The 15,178-nt window shown below is 30.2% G+C and overlaps 2 protein-coding genes across 2 annotated transcripts; both read right to left on the bottom strand.

Annotated features, from left to right (window-relative positions):
• Positions 1 to 3,577: 3,577 nt before the first annotated feature.
• On the bottom strand, positions 3,578 to 4,206 carry BKA55DRAFT_160 (uncharacterized protein). The gene is made up of 2 exons (XM_046184976.1): positions 4,180 to 4,206; positions 3,578 to 4,113 (listed from the first exon to the last, which is right to left on the bottom strand). The coding sequence occupies exon 2, from the start codon at positions 4,098 to 4,100 to the stop codon at positions 3,876 to 3,878; it is 225 nt and encodes a 74-aa protein (XP_046055721.1). The 5' UTR covers positions 4,101 to 4,113; positions 4,180 to 4,206; the 3' UTR covers positions 3,578 to 3,875.
• Positions 4,207 to 4,837: 631 nt separating this feature from the next.
• On the bottom strand, positions 4,838 to 6,750 carry BKA55DRAFT_547541 (uncharacterized protein). The gene has a single exon (XM_046191033.1). The coding sequence runs from the start codon at positions 6,694 to 6,696 to the stop codon at positions 4,945 to 4,947; it is 1,752 nt and encodes a 583-aa protein (XP_046055720.1). The 5' UTR covers positions 6,697 to 6,750; the 3' UTR covers positions 4,838 to 4,944.
• Between the last annotated feature and the right edge of the window lie 8,428 nt (positions 6,751 to 15,178).

The following is a 15,178-nucleotide window of genomic DNA, read 5'->3' as shown; positions in this document are numbered from 1 at the left end:
TTAATTTATCTATTATAAAATATATTATATAACCTAACTTTCCCTTTTAACTATTTTTACTAATAGTATAATAGCTATACTACCTTAATACCTATATAAAATAGCCTATAGCTATATAATTATACTTAATATATAACTAATTATAATTTTAATTTAGCTATTAGGCCTGCCTTAAAGGTAGTTAATAAAATAAAACTTTATATAATATATATAATAATTACTATTATTATAAAGAAATTTATATTAAGGGGCAGATTTAACCTTATTAAGATAATTATCTTTAATTATAGCCTAATTTAATTAATTAGTTATATAAAAAAGAGATATTATATTAATTTAATTAATTTAAACTAGGTTAATAAGAAGCTATTAGGTCTTAAAGACTTAAATATAGCTTTAAGAGAAAGTTATCTTCTTTAGTTAAATAAGGCAGCTTTCCTTATTATCTTTATAAGCCTAAACTTAGCTATATATAAAGAATAGCTTCTTAATATATCTATAAGGGCAGCTAATATTGCCAGAGAGCTGCTCTTAAATTAGTAATAGCCAGGCTATAGTCTTAGATTATAAGAGCATAAGGATAAGAAGTCTATATATAGAGTTAAATAAATACAGGGTAAAGGCAGGGTTTAAAGGAATTATATTAAGTTTACTTTATATAAGTTAGTTAGTAAAAGTTAAATTAACCTAAAGTTATAACTTAATTAATTAAATATATATAATAAGGTATATAACTAATTAAGCTTATATATAAAAATAAATAAAGTAAAATTAGTAAAAAAGCAATAGTTTAAACTAGGAATTACCCTTATAATTAATAAAGCTTTATTAAGTTAAATTATTATAATTAACTACCTTAATTATAACTTAAACCTAATTATATATATATTAGCTAAAAAGCCTTTCTTATTAACTAGCCCTAACCTTTATCTTATAATTTATTTAAAAAGTCTTTTATTAACTTTTATTATATATTTTTTTAAGTTTATAAATTAGCCTTAAGAGATATATTTAAGTATTTTTAAAGTTTAATATAATTTAAATATTTATTACCCCTATAATTAATAAAGCTTTATTAAATTAAATTATTATAATTAATTACCTTAATTATAGCCTAAACCTAGCTATATATATACTAGCTAAAAAGCCTTACCTGCCTATTAGCTGGCCTAAACCTTCTTCCTTTAACCTACTTTAAAAGTCTTCTATTAACCCCTGCAGCCACGCTTTAATTATCTATTACGCAGTAAGTTATCTAACCCGACTTTCTATACCTTCTAGCCACAACCACTAACAGCATCACAGCTGCCTTATTATTATACTTTAAAGAAGCCTGCAGGCACCTAGGCCTAAAAAGCCTTACCTACTTATTAGCTGGCCCTGACCTTCTTCCTATAACCCACCTAAAAGGATACCACGCTTCAATCATCCATCACGCTTCCGCAGTATGTCATCCGACCCGACTTTCCCTTCTGACCGCAACCGCTAACAGCATTACAGCTGCACCGTCACGATGTTCTGAAGAAGCCTGCAGCCTCCCGATAAGGCCTTTTATACCAAAATGCCTGGCCTAATCCCTTATTTTACGGCAGCTCTTAAAGACTATAAATGCAAGGATAAGCTCTATGCTATAGTAATAGAGATTAGAAAGGCTTAAGATAAGGAGGATAATATTACCCTTATTAAGTAAGCTGCTTTAGGCTGTAAGGTCCTCTTGCTTATATATTATTATTATAAAGAGCTAATAATCTCTAAAGGCTACTTTAAAGAGGAAATTAAGCTATTATAAAAGCTAGAGTAATACCTTATAGCAGGAAGGCCTATAGAGGCAAGCAATAAGGGATTTATTAAAGACCTTAAACTAGGGACTTTAGTTAAGAACCTATATAAATAGTAGCTTAATAATATAAAGAAATAGTTAGTAGAGCTAATAAAGGCTGTAAAGCTGATTAATGGCTGGTAATATATAGACTAGGCTGGTTATGGTCTTAGACTATAAGAGCGTGATTAAGATAAGGGGGACAGCATATTGCAATATCTAAGATAGAAGCAGGGTAATTATGAGGTTTTATAAAAGAAATATATTAAGTTTTATATAAGTTTAGGTTACCTAAAGTTAAAGACTTAAAGTTATGAATTTGGCATTAGTAGCGAAAAGAGGATTAAATAAGTTATAAGACAGGCTATATAACTAAATAAGTAAATAAGCTATAATATTAGTATATTATTAATATAAACAGGGGATAATAATACCTTTATATTATATTTTAGGTATCTTAAGAAACTTAATATTTATACTATTATATATATCTATTTATTTATTAAAAGAAATTACTTAATTATATAAAATAAAGCTTTATTTAAGCTTAGTATTAATATATTAGCTTATATATTATATTATTAATTAAAAGGATATTAATAAAATTAATAAAAGTTAAAAAAGAAAATTAAACTATTAAAATATAATATAAAAATATAGCTTAAATATATTTATTTTTAGATTTCTTATATTAATAAATATATATTAATAAAAAGCCTTAAAAAACCACTCCTTTTAATACTAACTTTTATAAAGATTTACTTTATTAATAAAGTTATAATTTTAAATATATTAAATAACCCTAATAACTAGGTCTTTTATTAGGTTAATAAGAAATACTATATAAACTTAATTAATATATAATAATATATTAAACTAACTATTTCTATAATATTTTAAGAAGCTATTATTTAAGATAAGCAGTTTTATCTTATTCTTATAATAAGGAATAAAATAGCTAATAAAAGAAGTTATTCTAGCTAGTTTTATTATAAGGCCTTAATAAAAGGTCTTCTTCCTTTTTTTAATAAATTTAAGCTATTTTAATAAGATAATATATAGAAATATATAGCTTAACTATTAATAAATTAGCTACTATTATATAAAATTAAACCTTTTAATTAGCTATCTTATTTCTTTAATTTAAACTCTATTAAATATATATAAAAAGCTCTAAAAGCCAAGCTTTAATAGATATATCCTAAATTTAGTAAATTAAAAATAATAAGGCTAATAAAATAAAGTTAATTAGATAGTAATAAGAAGCATAAGTAGCCTTGCCTCCTTACCTAATTTTAAAGCTAATAATTTTTATAAGAATTTGCCTTTATGCTATTATTTAGGCATAGGATTAGTATATAAAATATTAAAGTGCTAATTTAAATAAGTTAATTAATATTACTTATAATTTAATTAAATAAATATTAATATTATAATTACTATTTATATAATTAATGTTATAATAAGGGTAATTTAATATAAGGTTAGTGTTATTAAACTTTTATATTATAATTTTACTATATAGGCCTTTATAGCTCTTTATATATTTAACCCTAGATATAATAATTTAAAAGTAAAGATTGGCTTTATATTTAGTGCTTTTATAGTTATCTTTACTATTATAGTATTTTTCTTTCCCCTGTTTATATTAATAGTATACTGATATTACAGCTGATTTGCTCATTTAGTTACGTAATCTGTCTCATGACTTATTTAATCCTCTTTTCGCCGCCGATGCCAAATTCAGTCACGACTTCAGGTCTTTAACTTTAGGTAACTAAACTCACACAAAACTCAATACATTTTTCCTCCACAGAACCCCGCGATTACCCCACTTCTATCCTTACAGGTTCTCGGTCTTCTCCAGTACCTCCTTGGCCTGCCACCAGATATCCTTGAGCTACTTGTTATGTAAGCCGCCGTTAAGGGCCCTGAGGAACCCCCTCTCCCTCCTGCTTGGCTGCACCCCTCTGCATAGCTTCCTTTCTAGATCCTTAAGCTTCTGCTTCTTGCGTTTAAGGAAGTCTTTATTAATTAGAGGGTTCTTATAGATAGACTATATAAGCAGGAGGATCTCGTAACTAAAGATCGCTATCCTAATGCGGCTGGCATTATCCTTATTAAACCAGGCCTTTCTGATATCTATAGCCATTATATGCAGCATATCGCCCTTGCCCTTATTTCGCCCAAGAGCTTCTTCAATCTTAGGGATTACATCATGGCCTTCAGTTAGATAAGGCTTATTGGGCCTGGGTGCCTGCAGGCTTCTTCGGACAGGCATCGTGACGGGGCAGCTGTGATACTGTTAGCGGTTGCGGCCAGAAGGTATAGGGAAAGTCGGGTCGGGTTAGATGACTTACTGCGTGATGGATGATTGAAGCGTGCCTTTCAGGTAGGTTGTAGGAAGAAGGTTGGGGCCAGCTAATGAGCAGGTAAGGCTTTTCAGCTGGCATATGTGCAGCTAGGTTCAGGCTGCAATTGAGGCAGCTAACTATAATAATTTGACTTAATGAAGCTTTGCCGGCTGTAGGGGCAATAAATGTTTAAACTATATTAAACTCTGGAGATGCTTGGATATACCTTTCGAGGCTAACTTGTAAACTTAAAAAAAAAAAAAAAAAAAAATAGCATTTTTCTTTATTCCTAAGACTTATATATAAAGCTATATGGAATTAGATAAGCTATTTATAAACAAGGTTCCTACTTATTAGTTTTGCAAGTATGTTATACTTGCTAAATAGCGTGCTGAGAAGGCTTATGTAATTAAGAATGGGATTAAGGATAAAATTCAGGATGTTTCAGTGCTGGTATTTTTTACAGCGTCTTTATATTTTTTCCTTTTATTACTTATTATATAATAAGTTTAAGGCTATTAGAGGTTTATTACTCCCCTTTCTCTTATATTACCTTAGTTCTTTAAAATTCTGTTAGCTATATATAATTACCTTAATCTCACTTAAACCCACTCTGCCAAATATTTTAAGTTAGTGATTTTAAATCTTACTTATACCGCTACTAGCTAGCTCTAAATAAGACATAATAAATTTTCTCCCTTATATAAAATATAACAGATAATAGAGATATATAAAATAAAACTATTATAGTTAAATACCTTCTTCCAGCCCTTAGTACTGCTCTCCCCTTTGCGGAGCTTGAACCACACTAGGGTGGGCAAAAGCGAGTTCTGACCAAACGTGGCCCTGATAACTATTCGCGCCCCTATAAGAGACAGCACCATACCGAACCTCTCTGGCACCGATATCTTTCACCAACCGACTTGCATCCATGTTCGATCCAGATCCGGCGAGCTCCGGCGCGCTAAATGCCCTCGCGATCTCGATAGGCGACAGCGAGACGTCCCGACCGAGTCGCCACCAGTACATTAAGAGCGGGACGACAGCAACAGCAGCCAGGCCGATGAGCATCAGCGCCAGGCCCAGAAAGAGGAAGTCGGACGTGTAAACCACCTCGGTCCCTTCCTGCGAGACACGGACCGACTGAGCTGCTACGTACGAGTTATTACCCTGCAACGCAAGCCGGAACATAAGCTCCCGCGCTGTCATAAGAATATCGTGGGTGGGATCGAGCCACCGGTTCTGGCATAAGAAATCTGTATCTGTGTCCTCCTTAGCCCTGCGGCTGTACCGTAGGGCCGTGATGCCCGTTGTTGTCATATCGTATCCCACGGCACCCGCCCAGCGCAGCGTCACCTTGGCCGAGAATATGCCCTGGAGCGCCAGGAAGATGCCGCCATGCAACTGCATCTCGCTCGTCTCGGCGTATTTGATTAGCCTGTCGTCCTCATACGTGTAGCCGCGATCTAGCGCAATGGTGCCGTTAGCGATAACAATACGGTATGTGAGCGTTGCAGGCACCATTATGCATTTACGGACCGCCACGTTGCCCTTGCACCGGCCATGCTCTTTGAACTTGGCCGTCAGGTTCATGACGGGCTCTCTGGCGCGCAACTTCTGGGTAGGTTCATAGATCATGTAGGAAAAGTTCGTGCTAAAGACGGTGCTCTCATTGAAAGCCGAGTTACCATCCTCTGCGACCTCGTCCGGCATCCGGGGGGTCTTATCGAAGAACTCTGTCCCGTTGGCGCATGCCATCTTATACCCAGCCGCTTGCAGAATACCACGGCATATTGTCGTCCCCTGGCAGGGCGAGTTCTTGAGCCGGATCGGGGCTGACAGGAGGTGATTCTGTAGCACGGGCGCGAAGGAGGGCGTTATATAGGTGATCTGGTGAGCGCGCCCTGTAGTCATGCCGGTCGTGCCCGAGGTGGCATTAAGAGATAGGGCTGCCACGATAGGGATGTTGATGTTAGATGCTATAGGACGGCTGATAGTGCGCGATGCCCGCTGCGCAAGCGGTGCATTAGCGGGCACGAGGGCGAGCAGGACAGCGGCAACGGCAACGAGATTAAAACCACGCCCTGCTAGGAGCGCCGACCGCAGGCTAGTGCCGAACGACCAGATATGGTGGAGATCTGCCACGGTAGTTTTACCATCCTCCCGCAGAGCCGCGACCCACCACGAGATTTCGACGCCCTTATTGAAGGTGTAGCGCAGCACGATGTTAGCAACTACTGAGGCGATGGCGAGGTATACACCTGGCGACACCGGCCAATTGTCGATCTGGTCGCCGTTTGACTTGAGAACAATGCTGATCATGAAGAGAGCGCAGCCGATGCCAACGAAGAGGGAGACAAACGCGTCCCAGGGCAGGCGACGCAGGAAATTCGCGCGCCAAGGGACTGTTGAATGTGCATGGATTTGTTCATTCGGATTACCCCCATGGAGAGGATGAATGTTGGCAGGCAACAAGGCGACTGCTGGGCTCGCCATTGGTTTATCATCAGGAATCGAATGCATAGTCGTTAGAAAGTCAGTGTGTCGTGCGGTTCTATTATCACCTATATTCTGAACCTACTCTCTATAGTTGGAGTGCAGTGGGGAACTACTTATTTATACACAGCAGAGTCTTTTTCAGCCTTATTTCATCCCTAGCGACATCTGTGCCTGTAAAAAGAAGCTGATTTTGGTTTTGTAGAACATGGTTTATCAGCAGCGCTGTGGCTTACAAGCTATTGAACGCCTCTACCATAAAGCGGCAGCAGTGCGAAACCATGAGGCTGTCAGCGAATCACAATAAGCCAGTAACTGTTGTTGTTGTTGGAGCAATTGGCACAGGGTATTCTATCTGTTATAAGATTAAAATCTATAGGCCTTTTTTTATTTTTTTACATACCCACAAAAGGTCAGGGTATAATAAGGCTAGATCTAGTTGATTTAAAGTTAAGTATTGGTTTTGGGGTCTTTTTATAAGTAATTGTGGAAGCGGTTACTCTTATTTTCCGGTCCTACCTCCCAGTCTGCTACATTACTATTACTTATTCCCTGCCATTCCTTGTCACTCCTTGCATCTGAGAGGTTGGCTTAATCCAGCCCCTGGCAAAGCTGAAATTTAGAATGCGCTATTGACGCATCACTCAGCCGTCCTGATACGATGTTTAGGGGCTCCCTGTCCTGAGCTTTGTCAACAGGGTCTCTCCGTCATTTATCACTACTCAAATCTGGATAAGCAGCAGTTGGACTGCGAACCTAGCGGATTCCGTCGAGTCGAAGGGTACCTTATACCTTGCATTGAGTGGGTTTAAATGGTATTTATAAACTTTAGATCTTTAGTATATATAATATTTTATTAAGTTAAACTGCATAAGTTATTTTAAGTTCCTTATATATGCTCTTGGAGCGGGATAACGGACTCTCTAAGTAATTTTATAGATTTTTCAAGCATTAATAGAGTGGTATTCTAAAGGGGGATAATTATCAAAGGCGCTTGTTGTAACTTGTAATTACAGGGATCTTGGTTCGATGAGGGGAAACAAGTTAGCTCCGGCTTTGACGTTATTTAATTTGACAAGTTCTCCGGCTTTGAATTAGTTTAATTGGTCATCCATTCTCCATTCTTCCGGCTTCTTAGCTCGGCAAACCTTTACTGACGCAACCCCCTAACAGCCTCACCGACACCAGAGACACTTTCGACGCCTCGCGTTGCGATCAGCTCAGGCTACGCGTTATCACTTTATAACGTTTGCCTGACGCTTCGATTGAACTCGTCAAGGCAATAGTGCATTGTATCCTTTCTGAGATAAGTGCATACTGTGTGACTCATGGTATAAGTGTAAACCTTTTAAGTTATGACGTCTCTTGTTCCTGACTGTCAAAAGTTTGAAGGAGGCCCGAGCGTTGGTCTGACCAATTGATCTTGGCATTGTGGATTACCGCGGAGATCATTATCTGGGGCTCTGATCACAACGACGCGTCCGCAATTACTATAATATTTTTGAAATAGGATTAATATAATAGTTAGGTTTCTAAACAGGTAAACTAGTCCGTACTAGGTTTATGTTTACAGATAATATAGGGCGTAATATTAAATAAAGTAAAGTATTATATCTCTTAATAATAGATTTAATATATATTAGGCTTAATTAATATAAAGATATTTTATTAATAACTATTAAGCTAGAATCTATAAAAGTACTAATAAATATATATTATATATTAATAATAGTTTTATAGCTTAGTAGAAAATAAATATATTCTAAGAGCTAGATCCTTAGGGATTAGTAGTGATTTATAGTAATCTAATCCTAGAGCGTCGTAATCCAAGTAATCTAATAAAAGAGGATGGTGACTAAGAGAGGTGATCCTTAGTGTGATTGGTGGAATTTATAGGGGCCACGTAATATGGTCGCAGGGGTCGTAACACTAAGGGGATTCCGTCCCTTTATATCTGTTTTTATTAATAGCTATATAACCCTACTAATTAAGCTAGACCTCTTATCCTGAAATGCTTGCTATAACTGTTATAGTACTTTATAAGTATATTTAGCTATAATATTATTTTATATTTTTAGTAAATAAATATATAGTATTTATTATTAAGCTTTATATACTTATTTAATATTAATTAATAATATCTAATTATTATATAGTAATAATATAAAGTAAAATAAAATAATAAAAACTATTATAATCTTTTTTTATATTATAAAACCTCTTTTATTAAAATATTATAAACTTTAAGAATAATATTAATTCTAAATAATTTTAATTAACTTTATATAATAATTAGGTCTAATTATATTAAACTAAGCCATATTAGGTTTATTATTAATAGATAGCATAAGGCATATATTAAGCATTATTAAAGTATTATATCTCTTAATAATAAATTTAATATATATTAGGCTTAATTAATATAAAGAAGTTATATTAATAGCTAGTAAGTTAGAATTTATAAAAGTGCTAATAAATATGTTTTATATACTTATAATAACTTACTATAATAAGTTAGTATTTATATATAAGTTATAAGTCTAATTATAAGTCTTATTAAGTAGCTTATAATAGAAATAAGGAGAAAGTATAAGTTATTAATTAATTAGGGGAAATTTATAGGTTTTATATAATATACCTATAAGGATTATAATATAATATCTCCCCTCTATTAGGTCTTATCCCTAAGACTTATATAACTCTTATTTTAATTATCCTTCTTTTAGTAAGTCTAACTTAAACCTATAATTATCCTTCTAATATTATACTAATAAGATATTAAAGTTAAAAGCTACTTATAATTAAAAAGTATAAGTAATTTTAATTAAAAATACTAGTTTTCTTATTATACCTTATAGTTATTATAAACCTTAAAACTTAAAATACTAGGCTAAAAAGGGTTATAAGTACTATATATAATATACTTATTATAGTTATAAGTATAATAATAAAGGTATTACTATTCTTAAAGGTTTATAAATTTTTCTTAATATACTATTTTTATAATTAACTTATTATAGCTAATTATTTTATTATTAAGAAATATTAGTTAAAGTATAAAGAGAAGTTAATTAAAACTAAATTAATAAACTTATAATAATAAGTAAATAAATAAGTAAGTTATTTAATATATCTTTATTACTAAAAGAGGCAGCTATAAGAGTATAATAAAGAGATACTTTATTATAATATTAAAACTATAAATAACTTAAAGTTAGTAGATAATACTAAGTTATTTACTGCTATTAAGGCTTAATTAATAAGAGCTTTTAATATTATTAATTAAGGTAAGATTCTTTTTATTAATATTACTAGTAAAAATTCTTTAGGAATTATTAGGTATTAATAAGATACTTTAATAATTCCTAAATATTTTTACTTTTTAAGTAGTTTTTCTATTTAACTAAATACTTTTATCTTCTGTTTTTTAATTATGTTTTTTTAATTATTTCTACTTTATAGACTTCTAGTCCTGTAATTTTATTAGGTTTATTGCCGATTTTAACTTATATTATATTAGCTATTAATTTAAGTAGTAAAATATAAAAGATTAGATAGAGCTTAACTTTTAATAGTAGGTTTAGTTTATAATTATTTTCTAAGATTCTCTTAGTAATTTTATATAATTTAATATATTTATAGTCTAATTTATAGCTTAATTAATTTATTTTGATTTTTTTTATAGCTAGGTAAATTATATCTCCTTTTATAAAGGTTAGTTCCTTTAACTATTTTAGGTTATAATAGTTTTTTATATATTTTTTAATAAATTTAAGTTCTATTTTTATTTCTTTATATAAGTTCTTAAGGTTATTACTTTTAAGTATAGCAGCTAGGTTAATTAATTTCTCTTGTTATATAGTATAATAAATATTTAATATATATCTAAAGTTTATATAGGCTAGTATATAGTTAATGCTTTTATTATATATAATATTATATATAAGTTAGGCTACTAGTAGTGTTTTAACTTAATTATTTTATTTATAATTAATATAATACTATAAGTATTATTTAAGTATTTAATTTATTTATTAAATTTATTTATTAGCTTATAATTAAAATATAGTTATAAGTTAGTAATTTAGTCTAAGTTATATTATAAGTAATTACTAAAAGTTTAATATAAATATAAGTCTTCTATTAAAAAGAATTTCTATAAGTAACCTAATAGCATCCCTTGCGTCGTTTGGCAACTAATAAACTAATTTTGGTAGGAAATGAAAGGATGCTAGCATGATATAGGGCAGCCAATAAACTAAACCTAGGGTAACTAATAAACTCTAGTTTGCCTATAAGATATAATATAATCTTTATAAAAACTTATAAGTCTATAAACTTTAATTATAGGATTATAATAAAATGTTTTTTTCCTTAAATAAATACTTTAAATATAATTAATTACTAGATTTAATTATAAATATTAGATTTAATATATATTAGTTAGTAAGGGTAGCCTATATATAGCACCTAATTAAGAGCTTACCTTAACTGCTATGTAGAGATATAGTAATTATACTTATATTAGCTATTATTAATAAAAGAAAAGTAAGTTTACCTTATAAGTAAGTAAAAGGGGTTTAAGCTGCTATAGATTTAGAAAAAGATATTCTCTAATTAATTTTTATATTACTATTAATACTGCTATTAATTATTTAGTTAACATAATAAAATAATTTAATTATATAAATAACCTATACCTTTTATATTATAGGTTATATAAGTATATAGTTATATGCCAAAGAATCTAGGCATATCTTTGCAGTAAACTACATAGACTTATAAAGAAGGAGATTAATAAAGTTAAGTTATAGGCTAAAGTACTTAACCTTATTAAAAGCAATAAGGAGATATTGGCTTTACTACTTATTCTAAATACTAGTTAATTAATTAAAGGACTTAATAAGCCTAAAAGCAGAGGGTTTTAATATACCTTTATTATAGAATGCTAGATTATAAATATAAACTTAAGATAAAGAAATAAATACCTTTAGAAAGTATATAGCATTAAGCTAGACCTAAAGCCTAGTCCCTAGAAGGCTAGTATTATTAAAATAAATATAAACTTGCCTTACTAAAGAGGTAGTATGTTCTATTAGCAGCTCTTTACTAAGGGTCTATATAGTAAATACTTTAAGGTTATAAGAGGTTATAATCTAGAAAGTCTAGATATTAAGTAAGTAAGGGCAAAGCTTGCTATTTAATAGGCTATATAAGCCTTTTAGGTAAAGTCTAAAGAGGCCTAAAAGAAAGAGATAGAGGTTATTAAAGAGATAGGTAACTTAATAATACCTAACTTATAGCTTTATTAACTAGGATTAATAGCTTACTTAAAAGATTTTAGTAATAAGAAATAATTCCTAAGGGACCTTATCTTATTAAAGTATGTTTTAAAGCTAGATAACTTAGGGTTAGGATAGGGTTAGTATTAACTATTTAAGCTATCTTTGCCTTAGTGTTTTTCTCTAGCTAAGATCTAGCTAATAGAATAGAAAAGTAGAGATTTTTTTAAGATATAAGAAAATAAGAAATAAGTATAAGAAAAGGAAAGGAAAGGCAGATAAGAGATATAGCCTAAGAGCTAGGAAAGAGATAAAGCTAAAAGAGAGATATAGCTAAAAGAGAGATATAGCTAAAAGAGAGATATAGCTAAAAGAGAGATATAGCTAAAAGAGAGATATAGCTAAAAGAGAGATATAGCTAAAAGAGAGATATAGCTTAAAAAGCTAGAAAAGAGATATAGCTAGAAAAGCTAAAAAAGAAGGATATAAGGCTAAATAGCTTAAAAGAGGTCTAGGAAGACCTTCTAGAGGTATTCCAGGCTGATTTAGCTAGGCCTGTAGGGATCTTTTTAGCTATAGAAGCTGCTAAGATAGCCCGCGTTCTAGTTAAGGTCAGGCCTATTGTGGCATTAAGCTGGGCAGCTGCTATGGGACCTACAAGCTCCTGGAGCTTCTTATAGGTCTTGGCAGTCTCTAGGTCTATAAGGCCACCTGCAGAGATAATAATAGGCTGAAAAAAGGCCCTTAAAGACCTATATTTCTGGCGTTTTTCTTCTGCAGCCTCTGTAAGGGTGCTATAAGGGTCCTCCCTTATAGAATCCTTAAAAATAGCAACAATTTGGATATTATAGAAGTACCAGCTTGTTCCTAAGGTAACTGCTAGGTCAGCCCGTAGGCTAGTCTCCTTATTAACTAGGGGTTCTTTCTCAACCTCTAAGGAAGGCTGGCTGCTAAGGGCTCTATAAAAAGCCCTTATAATCTTATTATGCCTTGCAATCCACCTTCTAGAAGCACCCTTATAGGTATCCTTATGGCCTAAGGCTGCTATAGCTCTATAAGAGCTATAAGGCAAGCTAGAGGGCTTAATAAAGTAAAAAAGCCTGCTTCTTAAGGCTTTAGTAATCTTAGAGTCTGCAAAAGATAGGTCTTTCTTACTAAGCAAGACTCCAAGCTACTTACAGCCTAAATAGCTAGTATTTTCTAGCCTAGCCTGCTTATAGCTAGTAGGTAGGTCCTGAAGGAAGCTCTGTAGCCTAGCCTTATTAGCTTTTATTAATACCTCCTTAGCTGTTTTCCCTAGTTTAGGGCCTGTATCTATAAGAGGGTGCTTTCTAATACAGTATAGGATAAGTTTAGAGTATAACGGGATAGGTTTCAAATAGGTAAACTAGTCCATACTAGGTTTTATATTTACAGAGTTATAGGGCGTTATATTAAGCAGTTACAAAGTGTTATATCTTTTAATAGTAAATAGAGCAGGTTAAGCATATTTAAGTAAAGAAGTCTTATTAATAGCTAGTAAGTTAAGTTCTATTTACTGCTAAATAAATATATATATATAATATAGTAACTTATAATATTATAAGTTAGGCTTATAGTAAGTTATAAGTTAATATTATAAGTTATATTATAAGGCTTATAGGTATTATAGGGTTTTCTTTATAAGTTATTATATAATTAGTAAGGTTATTAATAAGTTATATATAATATAAGCGCTTCCCCTTATTAGGTTATAATATAATCTTCCTCCCTTTATTAGTCTTATCCTTAAGACTTATATATTTGCCCTTCTTTCTTATTATCTTAGTATATACTAACTTAAACTTATAATTATCTATATAAGTTACTAATATTATATTAGAATCTAAAGCTACTTATAATTATTAAGTGCAAGCTATTTTAATTAAAAATCCTAGTTTTTTTATTATATTATATAATTACTATAAACCTTAGGGTTTAAAATATTAGGCTAAGGAAGGCCATTTTAAGTATATATAATATACTTATTATAGTTATTAATATAATAGTAAGGGTATTTTAATTCTTAAAGGTTTATTACTTGTTTTCTATCTTTCTTTTATATATTAAGTCTAATTCTTTTATAGCTAATTATTTTACTATAGAAAAGCACTATTTAGAATATAAAAAAGAGGTAGCTAAAACTGAATTATTATAATTATAATAGTAAGTAAATAAGTATTTAAGTTATTTAATATATCTTTATTATTAGAAGTAATAGTTATAAGAATATAATAATAAGATACTTTATTATAATATTAAGACTATAAATAATCTTAAGGTTTTAGATAATATAAAGTCTTTTACTATTATTAAGGCTTAATTATTAAGGGCTATTAATATTATTAATTAAGGTAAGGTTTTCTTTATTAATATTAGTAGAAATTCCTTAAGAGTTATTAGGTATTAGTAAGGTATTTGGCTGGTTTTTATATATTTTTATTTTCTAAGCAGTTTTTCTATTTAATTAAATATTCTTATCTGCCATTTTCCTTATATATTTTCTTAATTACCTTTACTTTATAAGTCTCTAGTCCTTTAATTTCCTCTAGTTTATTACTAATCTTAACTTATATTATATTAATTACTAATTTAAGTAATAAAATATAAAAGATTAGATAAAGCCTAACTTTTAGTAATAGGTTTAGTTTATAATTGTTATTTAAGACTTTTCTTTTAATTTTATATAGCCTAATATACTTATAGTCTAATTTATAACTTAGCTATTTTATTATAATATTTTTTATAGCTAAGTAAATTATATCTTCCTTTAAGAAGGTTAGTCTTTTAATTCTTTTAATATTATAATATTTTTTTATTTATTTTCTAATAAATTCTAATTTCTTCTTTAATTCTTTATATAAAGTCTTTAAATCTTTACTCTTAATTATAGCAGCTAGGTTAACTGTTTTTGGTTTTTATACTATATAATATAGGTTTAGGGTAAATCTAAAGTTTACTTCTAAGGGTATTATTTATATACTTTTATTATATACTATATTATAGGTAAGTTAGGCGTTTAGTAATTTTTTTACTTAATTATTTTATTTATAGTTAATATAGTATTATAAATATTATTTTAATACTTAATTTATTTATTTAGTTTATTTATTTATTTATAGTCTAAATACTATTAAAAGTTAATAATTTAGTCTTATATATAATATTAATACCTACTAAAACTTACTTATAAATATTATTTTTCTATT

Source organism: Fusarium redolens (assembly GCF_020744475.1).
Source record: "Fusarium redolens strain MPI-CAGE-AT-0023 chromosome Unknown BKA55scaffold_1, whole genome shotgun sequence".
Classification (NCBI taxonomy): Eukaryota; Fungi; Ascomycota; class Sordariomycetes; order Hypocreales; family Nectriaceae; genus Fusarium; species Fusarium redolens.
The sequence above is the reverse complement of the archived record's forward strand: the minus strand, read 5'-3'. Positions and strand labels throughout refer to the sequence as shown.